This window comes from Squalius cephalus, assembly GCF_949319135.1.
Source record: "Squalius cephalus genome assembly, chromosome: 21".
Lineage (NCBI taxonomy): Eukaryota > Metazoa > Chordata > Actinopteri > Cypriniformes > Leuciscidae > Squalius > Squalius cephalus.
In genome coordinates this window covers 3117901-3140927 of record NC_137142.1, presented here as the reverse complement: position 1 = coordinate 3140927, position 23027 = coordinate 3117901, and the positions used below count along the sequence as shown (strand labels likewise).

At 38.3% G+C, this 23027-nt stretch overlaps 2 protein-coding genes across 6 annotated transcripts in view; both read right to left on the bottom strand.

The window, feature by feature from the left end:
- mlip (muscular LMNA-interacting protein) overlaps nucleotides 1-1734 on the bottom strand; it is a 217067-nt gene extending 215333 nt beyond the window's left edge. For 2 of the 5 annotated variants that reach the window (XM_079855527.1, XM_079855526.1), the window contains exon 1: nucleotides 1484-1648. Coding sequence is in view for 3 of the 5 variants with exons in the window: in XM_079855525.1 (XP_079711651.1) it covers nucleotides 1484-1519 (36 nt within the window). In the remaining 2 variants the exon portion in view is untranslated. Of the gene's footprint in view, nucleotides 1-1483 lie in introns of all 5 variants that reach the window. The other 3 variants (XM_079855525.1, XM_079855524.1, XM_079855523.1) reach the window with 3 other exon arrangements.
- Nucleotides 1735-8576: 6842 nt separating this feature from the next.
- The window catches only part of lrrc1 (leucine rich repeat containing 1), a 115294-nt gene continuing 100843 nt past the window's right edge, over nucleotides 8577-23027 (bottom strand). Inside the window, exons 17-22 of the mRNA XM_079855501.1 lie at nucleotides 21781-21870; nucleotides 21483-21560; nucleotides 17667-17957; nucleotides 17006-17092; nucleotides 14111-14261; nucleotides 8577-8880 (exon numbers count right to left, since the gene is read on the bottom strand). Of these exons, the coding sequence (XP_079711627.1) occupies nucleotides 14118-14261; nucleotides 17006-17092; nucleotides 17667-17957; nucleotides 21483-21560; nucleotides 21781-21870 (690 nt within the window). The 3' untranslated portion in view covers nucleotides 8577-8880; nucleotides 14111-14117. The remainder of the gene's footprint in view (nucleotides 8881-14110; nucleotides 14262-17005; nucleotides 17093-17666; nucleotides 17958-21482; nucleotides 21561-21780; nucleotides 21871-23027) is intronic.

The window sequence follows — 23027 nt, the reverse complement described above, 5'->3', positions numbered from 1 at the left end:
GTAGAATTATATGAAAAATAAATAAACAAAGATAAATAGATAAATAAACTCTAAAGACTCCAAATTTTCACATATTGTTTAGGTTTGATTCTAATCATAATGTAACATTAATGAAAAACTGTTTTGTTTGTTTTTTCAGTACAATTTATTTTTTTATTTTTTTAGAATTTTGATTTCATAATAGGTAGAAATGTGAATCCAACTGGAAAAACTGAAAAGATGTCTTTCAGTTAAGCAAATAGTAAATAGTGGAGCTCTGCAGCCAGTGATAATTGTTTTACTTTTAAAATGGCATTACAGTAAACCATGTCAAATTATCCATGTGATCCCCCTCAATGAAAGTTAGAAATGTGGGTCTTTTATAAAGTGAATTTTAAATAAAAAGCTGTTTTGTATAAAAACCTGGGTAAAATTATATTTGTCTAAAACAAAAATTGTTACAAAAATACATCTTATTGCCTGGGATCTCTGAAGACCCCAAACAGCACGAGTCCCAAACGAACAGCACACAAGGGTTAAAATAGCTTGACTGTAACTCGACACCCTTGCCTCATTTAGTATATGACACCCACAACTCATTTAGTATACGTGGTTCTATGAATATGCAAATGAGCCCCGCCTCCACTCACTCACTCAGCTCAGAGATCCACTGGTTGACGATCACACGTTGACCTGATTGGTTACAAGGTAGTTTGTGACGTCAGAAACACCAGCGATTTCAAAGCGTGTTTTTGAGTCTGTCTTTGGTTCACTGCAGTTTTAAGGAGGAAATACTCAGCAATGCTGTCGACTTATGAATTTACACATGCTTTGTCTTAAAGCACATTAAAAACACCACATAGACACATAAACAACATTAAAAGCTGGATTTCCACCACAGGGGGACTTTAAATGGTGTAAATATATAAGGTAACACTTTATAATATGATCTAATTTGTTAGCATTTATTAATGCATTAACCAACATGCTTTGGATTTTAATTAACATTAATTCAGATTAATAAATGCTGTATATATTGTTTATCATTAGTTCTTGTTAACAAATGAAACCCTAAAGCATTACCATATGTGTCTATGTGTGTGTTTTACATGTTCTGCCTGTCATATATTATATATGAATTAAGCATATTCTCAAATAAGACTCCAAAACTCATCTGAATGATTTGGTTAATGAGAAATTATTAATGACTACAGTCAAGTGGTTTACGAAGAATTCAAGCAATGCAGTTGCACCTGTTGCCTTTCTGACCATGAACTCTCCAGCAACATTTGTTTCTTCCATCTTCATTGACAATGACTCTCTGCTCCACTCAAACATCTTAAACATTTGCTTAAACTGATCGACTAATTCCACTCAACTGCGCACTTCACACACCGAAAGAAAAACGTTCTTGGTTAAACGGAGACACTGTCAAACCTGAAGGACGAAATCCACACGATAACTGACTGCTTTTCCTTTCTAGATCCCAGGCGTTTGGGCTTACCTTTCCCCAGGTCCGGTGTGGCTGTTCCAGGGCCATGTGTGCGTGTGTGTGTGTGTGTGTGTTGTGCTGAAGGCTAGTTTGTTGCTATACTGGCATTCCCGTGCCCTGCGTGTTCAGCTTGACATGAGTGAGAGTGTGTAGTGTCCCGATAACTCTTGAGCGCAGCAGGTTTCCATTTATAGAGCCTAGAAAGCCACAAATAGTCCACAGACATCAGGAGCCTGTGGCAACAATAACAGCCATCCGTGATGACGGGACGATCCCACTGGATTACCACACATGGATCATTTACTTTTGAGCTGTTAAATAAAACGTGAAATGTGCAGCTGTAATAATTGGGAGTTACTGTATAGCACTGGGTTGTATTTTTTGCTTTCGGTCTAAAACATTTACCCAACATTTGCCTATTAGCAAGAAATTGGTCCCTGTCATAATGGGGGTTTTTTTCTGATATTTTTCTATTTAATTCAACACTTCTGGTCAAAAGTTTGGAATAATTAAAATTTGTAAATGTTTTTGAAAGTGTCTTCTGCTCACCAAGGCTGTATTTATCTGATCAAAAATACAGTAAAAATAGTGACATATTTTTACAATGTATAACAGCTGTTTTCTACGTGAATATATAGTAAAGTGTAATTTATTCCTGTGATCAAAGCTGCATTTTCAGCATCATTACTCCAGTCTTCAGTGTCACGTGATCCTTCAGAAATCACTCTAATATGATGATTTGATGATCAAGAAACATTTATCATTATGATCAGTGTTTTGCTGCTTAATATTTTTGTGGAAACCATGATGTACTACCATTAAAAAGTCTAGGGTAAGGAAAGAAAGAAATACAGGTAACACTTTACAATAAGGTTCATTAGTTAACATTAGTTAATGGATTAACTAACATGAACTAACAATGAGCAATACATTTGTTACTGTGTGTGTTAATCTTTGTAAACGTTAGTTAATAAAAATCTAACTTCATGTTAGTTTACAGTGTATGAACTAATGTTAACAAATACAACTTTTGATTTTAAAAATGTATTAGTAAATGTTGAAATTAACAAAGATTAATAAATGCTGTAGAAGTATTGTTCATTCTTAGTTCATGTTAACTAAAGTGTTACCGTACTTTGAGCAAGGACACATTAAATTCATCACAAGTGTCAATAAAAGCATTTATAATGTTACAAAAGATTTCTATATTATATGTTATTTCACAATATTAATGAAGCTCTAGCATAAGTTCTGCCGGGAAGACTCAATTGTTACGTCACTTATTACCTTCTCATCTATCCAATCATATTCCTATACTTGTGGTATAAAAAGATCGGTACTTACGTCTGAGTTCGCAGATGCTGACGCTTCAATTCACCTCCATCCTCCCCTCCACCACCAAGATGGGTATTTCCCTCCATCCCCCCCAACACCACCAGGATGGTCTCTTCCCTCCATCCACCCCACCACCACCAGGATGGTCCCTTCCTATACCTTGCAGGGGGTCGGCTGCGCCCCTGCCTTCATCTTCAGGCAGGATATGCAGATCCGGACCCTCGGATTGCAAGCTACGGACGGGGCCTACGCCAAAGAACTTGATTGCTTGTTGGGCTGTTAATAAATGTTAATTTTTATAGTATTTATTCTCCCGAGTCTTTCTGGTAGAACTGTTTTTACTGTATTTTTGATCAAATAATATGCAGACTTGGTGAGCAGAAGAGACTTCTTTCAAAAACATGAAAAATTCTTAATTATCTTAATTCTTAATTTATTCTTAATTTAAAAAATAGGTCACTGTAGACTTAATAGTATTAAAAAAGGAAGAATTTGACATATTCAGATTTTAAAAAACAAACAAAAAACAATATATAATAGTTTTCTGCTGTAGAAACTAATTAATTGAATTATAATAGATTTGCATGCTGTGCTTTCTAACTTCGAGACAGATGGTGCTTGTTTTTGGCTCTGGGGCTCTTCTTCATCCCTGTGAAACCTCAGACTATCAACACTCATGCCAAGCTTTCTAAATTGTCTGCAAAAAATAAATGAAAAAGACTAGGGAGGAACAGTGATGCATATGATGAAGAATACTGCAACAATACCAGCTTTCTCTACAATAACGTCTTAATATCATTTGGATTTATCCCTCTCTCTCTCTCTCTCTCTCTCTCTCTCTCTCTCTCTCTCTCTCTCTCTCTCTCTCTCTCTCTCTCTCTCTCTCTCTCTCTCTCTCTCCCTCCCTCTCTCTCCCTCTCCCTCTCTCTCTCTCTCTCTCTCTCTCTCTCACGATAGATAGATAGATAGATAGATAGATAGATAGATAGATAGATAGATAGATAGATACCCAGTAGGCTATATATATACTGTTAACGAAAATAATGTAATACTGTCTGATAAATTGTGATACGCATGCATTAATCTGGTCTTCCGTTTGAGGGATGTTGCTTTATGCCGTTCTTGTTTGACTCTGGTATTACTGCAGGATTAATCAAACAAATTAGCATCTGCTTTACTGAACACACATATTGGCAGACAGCACCTTTAACCTTAGATTCACGGCCGTTGTGCTTGATCAATGAAGACCGAATCACAACATTACTCTTTTATTGTAGACGCTGCCTCCAAATCAGTTGTTCTCTGTAAACTCCAGTGATTTTCTCCAGTGATTTTAAAATGAGTTTATACTGTTGTCAGGAGAATGTGCTCAGTGAGCCTGAAACTCAGGGAGCTGAAAAGCAACATCGAAAAGCGTGAACTGATATATGAAGCATAGAAATGTCCTGGGAGGCTGACAGGAATGGGAAAAGAAAGGTGGAAGAAAAAACAAACCACCCCCTGGCTAATCAGTAAACATGTAGTACTTCAACCGCCTCGCTTATTCAGCAGACAACTGCAAAATAATTTGAGTTTCCAAACAAATCTATTTATTACTCTGGTGCGCGTCCACCTCGTGTAATTATTCTTAATCACGCTGGTATAAAAGAAAGGCCCACAATCTTCTCAGCATGTCGTGTTGTGTATTCTGGCCTCAGCTGGTCCTGTCCGTCACTCAGCGAGCCTTTATAAGCCTCCTAATGCTGGAATAATCACTTCGTAACCTCATGAGTCATGCCTATCCCACTGACACACTTCACCTCTGCCGCTCAGCGGGATGAAGTCTCTCTCTGTTTCCCTTAGATATGGATGAGAGAAATTTCAGAGGACGGGATTTTGTGATTGCAGCCAAACGGGTTGTTTTATTTTCCAGTCAAGCAGAAGTTTTTCCTTTGAGTTTTCCACATACTCAACTATTTGATACTATTGTCAAAAAGATCCCCATTCACACCGCGAAAACGACTAAAAACTCTGTATTCTTCAGCCAGGCCAGTAGATGGCGATGAAACACTAGACTGAACACGTAATACGCATGTGCACGACATCGTCGGTTTCAGAGGTTCACGTTTTTGTCGTTTACACAGAGACAAAAGCATCTCAAAAGCATCTGCTGTCCTGCGGCCAAACATGAGAGCAGTTTTAGACCAAACATATAATGGTGAGTGCGACCTGTGAATGCTGAGATATTTTATGCTAGTGTGGATGGAGAGCGTTTTTAAATGAAAACGCCGTTTTCCAATGTATTCGCATTAATGCAGACGTAGCCTCAGAAATGAGGTTATGACAAAGTTTATATGTTGATAAAGCAAGGCAGGTGTAGCATATAAAAAACAAACCCAAACACTGTGAATAGGAATATCTACGGCAGCACCTCATAATGTGCTCAAGGACTCTTTCTAGCGTTATTGAAGACTTTAGATGTTGTGTTCTTTCATCCAGAGGCCTTCACTTAATCTATCCCCCCATGCATTCTCTGAAGCTTAGTGGATTTCATTGAAAGATTATAGCATCTCTGAAAGTATTCCCTTTAAGATGTCCCTTTATCCACGTGATTATAGAAACACACGCGTGTTGCAGGAAAAGGGAACATGCTAGATTATCTAGTGAATTTCAGGTTTAGTCATAGTCATATTCTTAAAAAAACACCTCATGTTATTTGTATTAGGGAAAATTGGCCAGATTTTATTGAATGCCATTTTATTCACCTTCTAACTCCTAACCCATGCTGCAGTGAAGCCACCAAGATTTCTGCTTTATGAATGCAAATTGCTTCAATTGAAATTCCTCAGATTTCCCCCCTGGTCACAGCTGTCAGTCAATTACTTCTTATCCATGTCAATGTAATGGAAATGTGTCTTTGGCACTGGCATAAAAAAGAATATGCAACTAGAAATGATGGTAACACTTTACAGTAAGGTCTCATTTGTTAATATTAGCTAATGCATTTACTTACAATGAGCAACATTTTTGTTACAGTGTTTATTAATCTTTGTTAATGCAGCAATGCTGCAATTTTCTATGTCATACTCATTTAACAAACAAGTATTCATTACTTCATTGAGCTCATTGTTTCTGCCTTAAATTATTACATTGTTTAAATTAATACATTTTTAGCTAACTGTGATTTGTATGTAAATTTCTGAAATGCATAACTAAGACAGATCTGATAATCACTCTAAATTGTAATGTGGACTCGTGCATTTTCTGTAAAGCTGCTTTGAAACGATGTGCATTGTGAAGAGCGCTGTACAAATAAATGTGAAAAGTCGTTTTTTTGTCATCATCAAGAAAATAAATTCATGTCAGCTCAGATCCAATAAATAATATTAGCAGATACAACTTTTGACTTTTAGAATGTGTTAGTAAATGTTGAAATTTGTCACGGATGGAATAAACGTGAAGCGAGGATTCAAGTGCAGGAAATGAAGGATCTTTAATTGGACAAATAAAACAAAAATGCAAACAAAACTAGACCGAGGGAAGTAAAGAAGACAGGCATCTCAAAACTTGACTTTGGCAGGAAAACCAGAAACATGATACATAGAGTGACAAATCAGCACAGGACTGCAAACACAGGGAGAATAAATAGGGAAGCAAACAAAAGAGGGAGGGAGGACAGGTGGGCCAAATCAATCATTAATCAGATAACAAGATGGGAGGGCTTAGACAATGGACAGAAGAGCACATGGCACAAGGAAACACATGACAAGCCCTGCTCACACCAGACAGGACTATAACACAAGCACATGACAGACCGGGAGTGTCAGAGCTCTGTCACCAAACCAAGATATAAACTACACAGAAGTGACACAACCCTGACAGAAATTAACGTTAATTGAGATTAACACTGCTTTTTCATAGTTAGTTCATGTTAATGTTAACAAATGGAACCTTATTGTAAAGTGTTACAGAAATAATAAATGAGACACAGGTCAAAATTAGACAGATGTAAAAACATGACAGCACATTGATGGGCAAAGTGAGGACAGAAAATGTTATAAAAATAATAATAATCAGTGGTCGAGAGAGCAGTGCGAGCAACATGAAGGTTATTGATTCCTAGGGAACACACATGCCGATAAAATTCATAGGCTACTTTGTACTGAAAGGCACATTTATCTGGTGATCGTCTAAAATGATGATGTTACCACTCATAAAAATTTGGAAATATATTGTGTGTCAAAATGCGGTGTTTTTATCCATCAACATCCAGTAAAATGGTAGTGAGTGATGCATCTGGTTATGAAATCAGAGACTGTTCCCTCAAAATCCAATCAGAAGTGTCCACAGAGGACGGGGATCGGTCTCAGCTGTTGTGATCGTCGGTTACCCGAGCTAGACGTTGATACCAGGCGTAAACAGGGTCTTTGGATGAAAGCCTCGGCCACATGCATAAATGTAGATGTAGAGGTGCTAAACAAGAGCCTGAGCAACAACCACACAGGAGAAGATTAATCGATATATCTCACATGCTCCGTCACTAGAGTTGATAATGATATTGTCAGATCATCACCTCAAATGCTTGTGAAATGCATTGAAGCACCAGATTCAGCAGCTCTGAGAGAGAGTGTGTTTGCATGAGCCACAGATCGACAGTGTGGAGAATAATGCTGTTATTTCCCCAGTGGTCACAGTGACCAGACCTCCTGTAAGCTGAGCTTGATATTTACTGAATAAACCACACTCAGAGACTGAGGTGAAATGTGTGGAGAGAAGAGAACACCTTCCTATAGGCTACCGTATGCGCAAGTAGCCTATAGTTGGAAAGTAGCAAGTATTTAATTAACTGGGCAGTAGGCTACAACAAATACTAGTACCATTATGTATTTAAATAATATTTATAATGTATTTTTGCATTAAGATAGTGCATGCGCGCATGGCAACAATTCAGGAGGGAATTCATATGCCTCGCCGTGATGCAATGCCAGCAATCTTAATTAACCTAAAAAGGGAAATTTCTATAAATATTAAATATAAATCCCCCTAAATATGTATATTTTTTATCATAGATTTTGGAGTGAAATTTGACATGTTCTTTATTGGTTTCTAAAGAAGTAAATATTTGAAGTTTCGCTGTTTGCTGACTGATAAAGCATGTATCTTACCGGTGTTTTATACTGACACCTGTCTGCATGGTGCAGCATCACATGTTACAGGTTACCAGCATCAACACAGATGTACACTGGTGAGTCATATGAGAATCAGGGTTATTTTGCTATAGGCCAATATAATTATCAAAAGAGGCAATTTAATTGTCACCATTCTGGGGCGCGTTTCCCGAAAGCATCGTTGGCCAACTATGGTCGCAAGTTCATCGCAATGTCCATTGAACTCTATTGGTAACGACGGAACTTGCGACCATAGTTGGCCAACGATGCTTTCGGGAAACCCACCCCAGATCAGTTTAGTTTAATTTTCATGGACTTTCAGTTTGTTTTCATTCCCGCCGCCACTCGTGTGTCTACTGTTATCATTAGTTCATATGTGTCAGCTGTAGCCTATGTGATTAATTATCCTCGTTTCTGTTAGCCTACTTGATAATAATCTAGATACACAACTTGTGGGACAAAATTCCTTTAACTATTATGCTAATATAACAAACTATTAAATACATGCATTCAACAAGTGTTGTGTTGTGTTGAGTATGAAGATCGTAGGATATCCACATCAAATATTCACAACAGCACTGCGCTTCAGAGACATCATACAATTACACACACACACGACCGGCACAATTTTTAAAATGTATTTTATTTTTGGCAAATGATGCAAGTAAAAACATTTAAGTAAAGCATACAACAAAGCAAGTAAGGTCTATTTAAGAGCATGTCAAATTTAAACAGGCAAAATGTTAGAAAAATATCATATATTTACTTTCTCTTTCACACGTGGTGCCCTAAACAGTTCAGATAGTTATATGGATGTACGCATCATGTGACTGTGGACTTATGGGAAGTTTGCCTGAAGTATCGATCCCTGCATCACTCATTTTCTGCACCAGCGATCGTTCACTTAACCGAAGGACACAGGCACATCTGGAGAGAGAGAGAGAGAGAGAGAGAGGAGAGAGAGAGTGAGAGTATTAAGCCTCCTGAAAACTCATTTTTTGGGGGAAACAATATATTCGTTTTTATCTTTGTAACGCACAATAATCCTCTTGAGTCTGGCGGCTACCTAATTGAAGTCTACGGTTAAATGAAGTTCTCTGTTCATCTCGCTTTTTCAATTCCAATTTGCTATCAGTGACTATTTGTGTTGTGGTGTTTTGTAATGAATCACAGCCCAGTGCGTTTCCTGATCAATTATGTGTCCTGCCGTCAGCGATTACATGCAAATCTGAGATCCACTTACAGGCGCATCCTGGACATGCTGATGTCACGCTATGCTCTTCGTCAGGGACGTCACTAGGATTGGAAGACAGGGGGGGCTTAGCCCCCAGGGTATTTGTAACTTGTGTTTATAGAAAATCTTAGTGAATTTGAGTAAAAAACAACTATGTATATGTTTAGCTGTATTTGTCTCTTCAACCCCGCTACCATCTTCAACCCTGTTACCCTAGTCTCAACCCCGTCACACTACCTAACCCTAATTTAATGTTTGTTGAACTTAGTCAGAAATGTTCAGAGCAATCATAAGAATACTGATTTTAGTTCAAATTCTGAAGTTAAGCCACATCTTTGATCAAAAATGATAGGGTTGCTGTCACAAAAAGTGCCCATTTCAGGCTTTAGTATATAGCATAAGTGTAAATTATGGTGCATGGTACAATTTCTGGTAAGCTACGCTTTTTTATTATTTCAATTCAATTCAATTATTGTAATTTTATTTAATATTGACTCATTTGGATAAATATTAGGTACTCAAGATAGGTGTTAATTTTTCTCAAGAAAAAAATAACTCACCTAATGCTGTAAACATGCTGTAAAGAGAGCCCTATCAGCTGGTAGTATTTAAGGTTAAAAATAACTCAAATTAAATAATAACAACAACTTTATTTAATGATATAAGTAAAAAATATAATAAATATGTAATATAGAACACATATTTAGCAAAATACTCTATAGCCCTTTTTTTCTTGCCAACTACATGCTATAGCCTATATTATGTTAATTAAATGGCTTTCCTGAGGTAAGCTAAATGTGACATAATTGTTCTCCAGCTATGTTATTGACCTCTTCACGCTGATAAAAAAACACTGATTGATCGATATTATGTATGAGGAATATACATTTCGGTAAGTTGTAGTCTACTACTGTATCTTTCAACAGTGTTCGTGTTTTTTTACTATTAGTAGTTGAGATGATCGGTTCACGTGCGCTAGGGATCTGTCGCGTCACATCTACAAGCGCCAAAAACGGTATTTATTGTTTGAATTTCGTAATAAAATTGACAGAATCTGAGAGTTGAGATTCTTTTATATCATAAAGTAACCTGCTCTGTCTAGTCTGTCGGTCTCCGTCACTCCGTGTCCTCCTTGCTTCGCGATTTTTCTATGCGTGAGTAAATGTATGTGTGGCGTGAGAGCGTGTGAAAAGTGTCAATTGCCCAGTAGCAGCACAACTCTTTGTACTGTCCAACTTCCGACTTTTCGGCTATTTTTTGTAGATGGATATATATCAATTGTTGCGCCTAAATATGATGAGGATGTTATTGTTGTTCTTATTATCATTTAGGGGGGCTTAGGAACATTTTGGGGTAGCTTCAGCCCCTAAAATAAGCCTAACGACGTCCCTGCTCTTCGTTAATATTAATCTCGGGGATAACAAAAGGTGTATATATGAAAGCGATACAATTTAGCACAGTAATTCATTGCAAATGACAAACTACACTACCAGTCAAAAGTTGTTGTTTTTTTTTTTATGGTTTTAAAATAAGTCTCTTCTGCCTGGACGCGACGACAACGCAGTCCTGAAGTGTCAACCAGTCTCTCCGTTTACTGAAGTGAGGTGGACCCCGGCCGTATCCAGATCAGATGGTGGATCTGCAGGGCTGGACTGGGACAAAAAAATTGGCCGGGGCATTTTGGCCCAGACCAGCCCACTATATGATCATAAACACCACCCATCTTTGCTCGCCCTTAACTATATGCATACCAACTCCTAAAACCACTAATGCCATGTAATGAGTGAGTATACTGTAGGAACGAGTGAGAGTTAACAGATGAAATAAGTAAAAATGTGACATTTATTAATGCAGTTGAACTATACTCCACAGTGGTGAATCCTAAAACAAGCTATAAGCTGCATTAGCATAGCAATACAAGTGTTTCGCACATAGTTTTTGGTAAAACTATGGTGGTGGGACCTTGGTCCTTCTAGGGGGGTTCGGGGGCATGTCCCCCCGTGAGAAAATTTTGTGCATTTTAATGTTAAATTCATCAATCTGGTGCACTTTGAGAGTTCAAAATTAAAAGCTCCAACCCATATTCAGTGTGCAAATTAAACAAAGAAAAATTCAAACCTCTTTTAGTTACAGTGTCTATTTACATTACACCTACTACATAATAATAGTTATAATATTAATCCAATGACAGTAATAGCCATATTTTGTAAAACAAATGCACTAAAAAATAAAGGAAACTTTCATAATTAGTTTTGTACCAATTTCTATACTTGAAAGAGATAAGCACATGATCTTTTATTTTGAAGCAAACTGCATCAAGCTTTTATTTTGGCGGAAAACATGGTTTACAAACGCCTCTCATTAAATTTCTAGTAAATTGCGTAATCGTCAACTATGCAGATGTGAAAATAATCTGTAACTGGGTTATGGGTTCCTACACTCATGACATGGCCTAAAGGTGATGATACACAGGGCAACTTTTTGAGCAATGTTGCTGGGCAATCTTGCCGAGAGATTGTTGTTTGTGCACTTTCCCATTAAAAATGGGCAATAAATTTCTATCTGGATAATTTAGATCGGTCATGGTCCCATGGTCCCCTATTTCTCTGCACATTCCTTGCGTTTCTTCTCCATCTCGCTGACTATTTTGACAGATACACACTGACACTGCTGCACGCTCACTCACTCGTTTAAAGTTGTGATTGGGCCAGCCCAGTGTCAATCAAGAAAAGAACCAATGGGCCGCTGATCTACGTGTTTCATGGGCTGGTCTGTCAAAAAAAAGAAAAAAAATAACACTGACTTTTTTTGACCAATGCATTACACCGGCACAAACCCAGCGCTGCCATAGAGCTGGTAAGTCCTGCCCCTTCCGCTAACCCCACTGGACCTCTAGGTTGAAAAATCGTCAATGCAAGTGAATGGGAGAAAATAATTATTTTCTGGTCTCGTTTGAATTGTGCCATGAATGTGAACATATGTTGTCTGTGAATTTTTAATATAATTTTTCGTGTAAAGAATGCTACAATTTAGCGGGTAGAAGTTTGATACGGTTAGACTTTGTGTGAGAGCACTTTGTGGACTACAACTCTTCGCTGCTTTCGACGCGTTTGAAACGTCACCAGCACTCGCACACGGACACTAGCTCACGGATCCCGCTAAACATGGCTGTGTCTTTGGTGCACTTCACCGCCTTCTTTCAGGGAGAGGACAAAATCGTTGAGGTTGGCGAAAACCACGGGTAAGTCAACTTTATGGGGTGACGTAGGCGACATGTAGTCTTTCTCGTTATGTCTTTTCCACAACTGCTAGCCAAAGAATCATACAATATACTGTCAAACTCGTAACATGAAAAATTATATAAAAAATTCACAGACAACATATGTTCACATTCATGGCACAATTCAAACGGGACCAGAAAATAATTATTTTCTCCCATTCACTTGCATTGATGATTTTTCAACCTAGAGGTCCAGTGGGGTTTTACGGATGGGCGGGACTTACCAGCTCTATAGCAAAACAAAACAAAACGAATGGGCCGCTGATGAATGGGCCGTTAAAAAAATAAAATAATAATAATAAAAATTATGTATGAGTATGAGATGTATCGGCCCAAAAAGCACGTCGGCCCACCGGGAAAATGCCCGGTATGCCCGATGGCCAGTCCAGCCCTGTGGATCTGCACCTGGACCTAACCATGACGCATCCTGAAGTGCCAGCCTCATCAGCCCTGTGAAGGCCTCATCGACACGACCAATCTGACCTCTGACCTGTAACGCTGCCTGGATCATAATCATACACTGTTGGCTCGTTGGCCAGAGGAGAACTGAGCAACTGAGTCTGGGTTCTCACAAGGTTTTTTTTCTCCATTCTGTCACTGATGGAGTTTTAGTTCCTTGCCACTGTTGCCTTGGATTTTGGTTTGCTTAGTTGGGGACATTTAATATGCAACAATATTATTGATCTGCCTTATTAAGGGTGGACGATGATGCAATTTTCTTCTAGAAACAAACTTTGTTGTATTATTTTCATGTTATCAATGTGAAGCTGCTTTGATACAATCTGTATTGTAAGAAGCGCTATATAAATAAAGGTGACTTGACTTGACTTGACTTGACCAAGGCTACATTTATTTGATTAAAAATACAGAAAAAATTTGAAATATTATTATGATTTAAAATATCTGTTTTCTATGTGAATATATAGTAAAGTGTAATTTATTCCTGTGATCAAAGCTGAAAGTTCAGCATCATTACTCCAGTCTGATTTGAAACATTTCTGATTAATATCAACGTTGAAAACAGTTTATTACATTTTTATTTCAGGATTCTTTGATGGATAGAAAGTTCAAAAGAACAGCATTTATCTGAAATGGAAAGCTTTTGTAACATTAAACACTACCGTTCAAAAGTTTGGGTTCAGTGAGAATTTTTATTTTATTTTTTGGGGAAATACATAAAAGAAATCAATACTTTTATTCATCAAGGATGAATTAAATTGATCAAAAGTTACAGTAAAGACATTTATAATGTTACAAAAGATTCTATTTCAAATAAATTCTATTCTTTTGAACTTTCTATTCATCAAAGAATCCTGAAAAAAAATTGTTTTCAATATTGATAATTTTTTGAGCATCAAATCATCATATTATACTGATTTCTGAAGGATCATGTGACACTGAAGACTGGAGTAATGATGCTGAAAATTCAGCTTTGATCACAGGAATAAATTACATTTTAAAATATATTAAAAAAGAAAACAGTTATTTTAAATTGTCATAATATTTCACAATATTCCTTTTTTTGGGGGGGGGGGTTGTATCAAATGAATGCAGCTTTGGTGAGCAGAAGAGACATTTTCCTTTTAAAAACTTACCGATCCAAAACCTTTGACTGGTAGTGTATATGAAGAGTGATGAAGTACCTGACTTTCACAGAGGATAGAAAGCATTGTTCAGGCAGTCGGAGTAGATGTCACTGAAGTCACAATCAAAGTCTCCATCATCTGGCCCCTGCGTGAGCGGCTCCACGTCTTCATCTGAGGTCGAGGGGTGAGTGAGAATGATCCGAGGAATCTGTCGAAGTGAGCCGAGAGGAAATGAGATTTCACACGGCTGTCCGGAACTGGCATTTAAAACTAGCCATGTTTAGTTTGAGCTTTCTTCCAAAAGCAATGAGCTTTCTATTTGTTGTCTTTACTATACTAAGATTTAAAAAAAAATGTTAGGTACAATGCACTTATTTTGTTGCAAAACACTTGTGCTGCTGTTGAGCTGGATACAGGTCAGGACAGGTTTGCTGGTACAGTATGGATGAGATAAAGGTGACATATTATGCCCTTTTCCACAAGATGTAATATAAATCTATGGTGTCTTCAGAATGTGTCTGTGAAATTTCAGCTCAAAATTCCCCCCAGATCATTCATTATAGCTTGTCAAATTTGCCCCTTTTTGGGTGTGCGCAAAAAACGCTCTGTCCCTTTAAATGCAAATGAGCTTTAGCTCCGCCTCCGTTCAGAAGAGGGCAGAGTCTTTACACAAGCTTCAGAAACTATAACAAAACAGGCCAATCTCACTCATCCAGAATCCCAGAATCACCAGTAGCGAGTGCAGCCTTACGGAGAGTCTCAGGAAGATCTTCTGAATGTTAGTGGAGACATTTCTGTAGTTGTTGTGGAGTTACACTGATTCTTCTGTTTCTGGGGGATTTCCATTGACAATAAAACTAATCCACTGCTCTCTTGTCTCATCTGAGGCTGGGACTCGTATATAGTGTTCAGTGCTCGTCTGTGTTCAACGACAGAACAGTTTCATGCTTTCCTCGAACTTTTGCCATTGCGTTAGAAATGGTCTCTGTTGTCGCTTCCGAAACCAAATGGCGGCGTCTTTGGTGGAAACGTGCAGATTAAGGGCCGGTAATATTATAAAAAGATCCCCTTCCTACATCAGAAGGGGAGCGAAATCTGATCGGATTATTTTTTTACAAGCTTGCAGAGAAAGGCTTACTATCAGTAACTTTGCAACTACATGTCAACTTATTCTACTGACCCTAACAGTCTACTAATACTCCAGTGAGAGTTATTTGTCATGTAGTTGCAAAGTTACTAGTTAGTTGAATGTCTAATGTTGACTAATCGAAGAAGTTGACAGTGAACTTCTAATACCTATAGAAGTGCATGTCACAATTTTTTTTCCATTCATGTGGAATGACAGCAGTTCAATGATCCAATCAATTCCCGATGGACAAAATCAGGTCCCTCCCTACATGTTTCTTGTTTGAGAAGCCATTTCATGCAGATTTATGTCACAATAGAGAAGAAAAGATCAGGGGCCTCATTTATGAGCGTTGCGTCGCACAAAACAGGCCCTGAAAGAGGCGGACGCCACTTCACACACATAAGTTGTGATTTATAAAAACAAACTTGATGGGAAAATTTGCGCATCTGCACGCAAACTCTGACCCATTCGTACGAACATTCTGGAGACGGAGCAGTTTGGCGACACCGATGGTGATCTGAGGGACTGACGGCTGATGAAGGAAAACCACTTTAAATCCTCATTATGAGTCCTAATCATAAATACAGAGTATGGTCACAATAACAGTTTACATACATAAAAGAATGATTTAAACTATGTTTTCCCTCTGATATACACATTTAGATTTAATATGCCATTCTCATTAATGGAGTTAAGCACTTAAATTACGTGAAATCATTACCAAGAAGTTACAAAAATGTTATGTTATAATAAATAGAAATATTTGTAGTGGATGCGATTTTGAACACTTTTTCCTGTGGCATGCTGTGTTTTAATGTTTTAACTACAGCGAGGATTGCTCAGTGCATGATATGGTCTGAGGAAATATTTTCGGGCAAACAATGATCAATAACGCACAATAAGGCCTATCAGTTTCCATTAAAAAATATAAAGAAATTAAAAATACTATTTGGCCAGTGGATGAGATTGAGAAAAACTTTCTCTGAAATGTATTTTATACTATTTTGATTTATTATTAAAAAACAAGGCAAGGATAGGCTACTAAATGATTTTTAGCAATGTAATGTGACACACATTTGTATCTCATATTTTCCAAATGTCTTGTACCGATAAACATGTTATCACGTGGATGAATATGCATATGCAAATGATATGCAGATGAGGATATGCATAGTAAAACGAGGCGTTGTAAGTTCATATATGGTTATTTCAGGAGGAGACACATGTGCGCACAATCTTCCGCTGACTGGGATTTATGAAGGGAATTCAGCTCAGGTTCTTGCTTGCACACGGTTTTATAAGTCTGAATATGATTTTGCATCAGCCATTTTTAGCTTTCGGGCGCACACACACTTCTAGTAAGGATCCTACGCACAGTTTTATAAATGAGACCCCAGAGCTTCAGTTTCAATCCGACTTCAAAACAACATAAACTGATCAGAGAAGCACAATTGTAAATGTCCTGGAAAACAAGATGAGATCTGTGATCTCTACATTTGAGTAAACAGAGAGGAAATGAATACATGAGAATCTCCTATTTGTTTTTATTAAGATGTCAAAGGCTTATTGTCCGGTAGGACAAAGTTTGTTTGGAATAGTTTACCACAGTTTCTGTTTCTCAGTTCTTTTCCTCTATTGTAATGTTCTTTTTTAGAGGTTTATTTCTTCACAGAGACTGAATGAAAGGACAACAGGACAATAATGTTTTCATTGTGCATCAGAATGAAGGACATAATGTTGATCAAATGCATTCCTGAAATGTATTTGGTAAAACACACATGTGCAAAACGGGCACAGAAACGCTTGCTATCCTCCACACGTACCGTCATGGTGTTTTTCACAACCTGCAGGGCATTGTTTTTGAAGGTCTCCATGTCTTTCATTGGCCGTAAGTCCTGTACTGGTTCATTCTGACAAAATAACATCAGAAACGGGAAAATAAGCATTACAGTTCCAAAACCATGAGTATTAATCAAATCTAGTACTTCAATAGGTCTAATTGAGGGTCTGTTTACACGACACCGTTTTCAACTAAAAACATAAAACTTTTTATGCGTTTTTGCCGTTCTTTTACACGACAAAGTGTTTAGGGTGCGTGAAAAGGCAAACTTTTGCAAACGGGTTTCAAAGTGCACGTTTTTGAAAACGTTCTCCATGTAAACAACAAAAACGTGAATCTCTGAAGACGATGACGTCATGCACATGGTATTACGTGCTCAGTCTACAGTGTTTCATCGCCATCTACTGGCCTGGCTGCAGAATACAGTTTGCGGATCTGTGTGAATCGGGGACGTTTTGACAATGGTGTCGTCTGTACGTGGAAAACTCAAAAGAAAGACTTCTCCGTTTTAAGCATATCGTTGTCGTGTAAACGTACCCTGAGTCTAATTCCATTTCAGATCATTTCATTGCTTTTATTCCTCTGTGGAATATAATAGAATTGCCAAGGCTTTCTCTCTTTATATTCTCATCGCTCCAGCCTACCGGTCCGTTTCCGTTGCAGGCCGAAGCCTCTGTCCGGTTGGTCATTGGGATGCAGTCCGGCATGGGATCAGTGGAGGATTGTGGGCCGCCTGATCTGTTATTGCTCACGGGAGCATCACACTCTTGGCTGATCTGCGGGTCGGTCTCCATGCTGTCGGACCTGTCGTTCGCTCGCGGCTCCATGGACACGCATCTCTCCCGTGACACTTTCATCTTTATGCAACTCCCAGCATTCCTCAGGACGCTGACCGCCTCATGATGGCTGACCTCCAGCATGTCCAGGCCATTGACCTGGAGGCACAAATCAGAAATGAGCTGCAGTGAATAGATGCACTTAAAATTCTGGGTTGTTTCAACCCAACTTTGGGACAAACTCAGCCATTGGGTTAAATCTTAAAATTATATTTTTAACCCAAATTGGCCGAACAGGTGACAAATGCCACAAAAGCAAAGGAATGGAATGGAGGAAATGACCAAGGATCTTCAAGAGGAAGTGTGTAATTTCCACACCAAAGTGTATTGTGGAGAAAATGACTGTTTTCAGACAGGTTTTCCAACGGTTTGCCCAGGTGCCATTTGTAGAATAAAAAACAAATGGGCTGACCCAGTTATGGTTCTGCTGGTCAGCTGTGGGACTTTGCAAGGAACATCTAAACCCCAGAATTCTCCTTCTATTATAGTATATATGTCTTCAGCCATTCTGATTGCTCAACCGTTCCATTCCGTGCCGATCCGGATATGATTTCATTTTCCACTGTGGGGCTGATACTCAGGGTTTAAATTAACACCCGCCAAATGCAGGTAAAGATCAACTGTGGTGTGTAACGCTGTCAAATCACGAGCCAGTTTGGCGGGTTACTTATGTTTACTCGCTTTGCTGGGGAAGTTTGTGTAGCCAAATCTGCGCAGATTTAGCACAAATACTCATGAGTCATCATGATATATTAAATACAGCGTATTGCGCAGAATCTGCTCATATCTGGATTACTTGAACACACACATCACTATGCAGCAAATAACGGTGCGCTTGTTCATTTGCATTGAAGCAATAGCGAAGATTAAAAAGCATTTGGTTAATAAAAAAGTATCGTCATTTTCCAACATCCTAATTTTTTTTGATGTTCTTTGTACTGTATTGATCAGTTCATCTAAAATACATTTTTGGTGATGAGGATAAAAGATGAAGAGAGGAGATGCTGGATGACAGGATTTAGTTTGAATAAGAAATGAATGTATGAAATCCAAATTTTATAATATATATATAAATATGCCGTGACATAGTTAATCTGGTTCATTTCTTTTCTGTTTTCTTTTTTTTTGGCTAGTAGAAGTTCTGAATGGCCGGTAACTTATTGTAGTAGCCAAATTGGCCGGTGAGTGAAAAAGGTAATTTCAAACCCTGCTGATGATGTAATACAAATGGGGTCATTGCCTTTGGAAACGCTGGAGTTTACTGACTGTATGAGATGTAAATAGCGACTGCTTTATATGGCTGATGATCAGATATTTATTTTAACTTCTGTTTACCTCATTCAAATAGCGCACTTGGCCTGCTATACAGAAAACAGACAAGTGACCAATCCTGAGTGGCGATGTCACTACATACATACGGTACAGTCAACCGCGCCGAGGACTCTGGGCCGAGAACCAAGCTCAAGTGGAAATTTAACTGGAACCGTTCCTTACCGTTCGGATCGACTGTGGAAAAGCTGCTCATGTTTTTAGTCCCTATACTGCGATTGTGTGTTGAAAATACCACAGAGCAACAACATCAACAATTTTAAGGGAAAAAACCTATGAATGGCTTATGACTTCTAGTTGTCACTGCATATTAAACCTAGGATAAGAGAATTACCTGAACATGCACAACTCCTGCTTGAGGAATGATGCTAGAGCTTTTATTTGAACTAACCTGAGACGTTGTTTTAAATAACTACTAACCAACAACAGGGTATCAAATTGATTTTAGTGGCAATGTGAAGTCAGTTTCCCTTCCATCTGACGACCTTAAAAAGTATTCAAATCCATTTTGTCTTCATTTTTGAACACTGTATATTGTTTTAGCATGTAACAAACTTCTTTTGGTGGAATGTTTTGCATAAAATGTGTTTGTGCTATATTTCTTTAAAATACATTATGCTTTATATTTTATCTAATGCAATGACATCAATACAATTTTAAGTGTGACTTGCATGTCTAAATACTTTTCCCCCACAGTGCTCTTGGTTGCCTGTTGCTTTAAGGCTCATGGGGTCACAGCATCTGTGTAATGATGCCCTCCAATGGCCATCGGAGAAACAACTATAACCGGGTCAGCAAGAGAAACACATATACAGGCACAGTGCATATACTTATCTTTCATTGTTCAAAGGCTGTTCGTCCAATCAAGCTCTATTGTATTTTGGCTACATGTGTCATTTGGTGGAATCTAAAAATGTATGTTCTACTTGCAATGATAAACATGGTTTGTACTGACCACAAAGTCTGATTAGATGAATTATTTCTTGCCGTATGCAAGAGACTAGAATTTGATACCATGGCAAAAACTAATACTAGCCAAATTTATTGAAGACAAGTAAACAGTAATAAAATAAGAACAAAGAAACTAATAACAAGAAATGGGACAAATAAATTTAACAGAACAAAGATACTGTGTTACGTCTTGTCAGGCAGGAAGATGACGCGAGTCAAAGCGGACCTAATTTGAAGCAATTACTTTAACAAAATACAAAACAGAAAAGTATAATCCACAAAGGGAAAATAAGCACAGCTGTGTGTACTAAACACAACCAACACCAGACAAAGCCAAACTAAGAGTACATTTACATGAAAACAATGTACTTAAAAAAGGGAAACGTTTTTCATTTGCGTTTTTCACGTACAGATGACAACGTTGTCAAAACGATCCCTGTTTACACAGAACTACAAAAACTCATACTAGCCAAACTCATTGAAGACAAGTAAACAGTAATAAAATCAGAACTAAGAAACAAATAACAAGAAAATGCTGTATTTTTCATGCCAGGCCTGTAGTTGGAGATGTCACTTTGTAAAGAAACACTACGCATTGTTTACAAATTTTTTACGTTTTTGTAGTTTACACAGAGATGATAACGTTTTCAAAACCTGTTATCAAAAGTTTGCATTTTCAGCTGACGCTGGTATGGTCACATGATAATGACAACATGGCGGATGTAGAACGTCCAAATTTCATTCATACTACCCATATTCATACTATATAGAGCATACTTTTTAACAATCGGGGTGTAAATTCAAATTCAAATGTAGTACCTCCAATACGTGATTTCGGACTCAATGTCCATTGTCCATGAAAATGCAACTAAAAATATGCATGAAAGATTCAAATTAAATAAAGACTGCAATAAGTTTTTCAGGTAAGTTGAACGTTTAAACTGCCATGCCTTATTAAAAAAAATACATGTAAATTTTAAACTACTTTTGGGCCTGCACATGTCATGATAATATGGATATAATATTTTATCGGTTCTATTTGACTTGTTCACTTTTGTCTGATAAACCATTTTTTACTGAGTTTGGTTACTTGTGAAACCTGGGTCCTGAAATAAAAACAGCTGATAACCACTGAACTAAATGTAACCAATGCTCCAGTAATTTTTTTTTACATTAAAATGCTTTCTCTTGTTCTAGCTTAATATGCAGAGACAAGTTTAAGTAAGCCACTGATAAAATCACACAATCAGCAGTATGTATCCCCAGTTGTAACCATGCTCCCCAATTAGTCATTAAATCAATGTATCGTTAAACTATACATACATTATGATACACTTATTTTACCTCCAACACTCTGTCCCCAACATGAAGCCCGGCCTTCTCCGCTGGTCCGCCTTTAGACACCCTGGAGATGAAAATACCCTGACGCAAAGAAAACAAATCAATCAGCGCTCAGAAGGAATTAACTAGTTGTGGGGGAAGCAAATCAGGCACTGTCATATCATCAGTCGAATTACTGGCTGGATGCGCGTTAGTATTCCAGTCCATGTGTATATTTTATTGTAAATAGACCCAAAGGAGTATGATAGTAATAGTGTGTAAAGAGATTCAGGCGTTGTGGCTACAGGAAGATAAGGCCTACCTCATCGTTCTCTTTGTACGGCAGGGAGCCTTTCCCTCCCGCAATACAGATTCCCATTCCTCCTCTCTGTCCGTTCACTTTAATCTGTAGCTGAAGGAATAGAAAACACCATCATACAAATAGTCAAACTCCTAAAACTAAATTATAGATTGAATTAGAGCAGAATCGCCTACCTCATATACTAATACAATGAGAATCTAACATACAGTGGATATAAAGGTGTACATGTGCGTTAAAACAGCTGGTTTATGTGATCTAAAAAAGTTAAATAATTTCAGAATGTTTGCACATTTAATATTATAACCTATAATATTATTATAACCTTTGCAATGCCACTGAAAACCAAATATTAAAAATAACTACATAAGTGTGTATGTCAAGTTCCAGTTGCAATAAAGATGAGAACGGATCTAGCAGTGTGTACCTTTATTTAACAAAATTTAAAACACAAGATGGTATAAGTCAAAGAACTCCTGCATGTGCCTCTCTAGGACAAACAGACATGAAACACAGATGACATTACCCCTGCATTACAAGGGCAGGGCAGGGCAGAGCTGCAGTGACGAGCAACCGAGGTGGAGCCAGAGTGTTGGAGGACTGAGGCAAAGGAGGATCGACCAGGGACCAACCGAGGTGGAACTGGAGGGAAGGAGCCCACCGGAGCCAAAGGGGTGGAGGAACGAAGCGCAGCTGAAGACCTGGAAGTCCGTTGCGCAGTCAGAACGATGAATGTCCAAGGCGGAGCCAGAAGGACGAGGAAGCCTGGTGAGGCCACAGGGATGGCAGTCCTGGGTGGAGCCGAGGGAGGGAAGAGCCAAGGTGGAGAGTCTCCTCAACAGGCTGAGGTGGAATTATGGGCCTGGAAGTTCAAGGTGGAGCTCAGGAGTCGACATGGCTGAGATGGCGAGCTAACAGTCCAAGGCGGATCCACGATGTGATGGACAGGCTGAGTGGGAGAAGACGAAGGGCTGATGTGAGACAGTGAGGAGAGGACTGAAGGACTGGGCAGTGCAGTGCAGGTAAGGGTTAACAAAATGGCCTTCCTGGCCTATACCGGACAGGTAGGATCTTCTGAAACAATTCACTAGATTTACTCGGAACTGGTAAAGAAGGTGGGAGTGGGAGGAACGAGAAGATACACAAACTCTAACAATTCGGTGCTGGTTAATGAAACAGGTTCAGTGCACGGTGAGACAGGCATGGGGAATTCCTCTCATTCCTCAAAAATAATCAGCACAACATCCTCT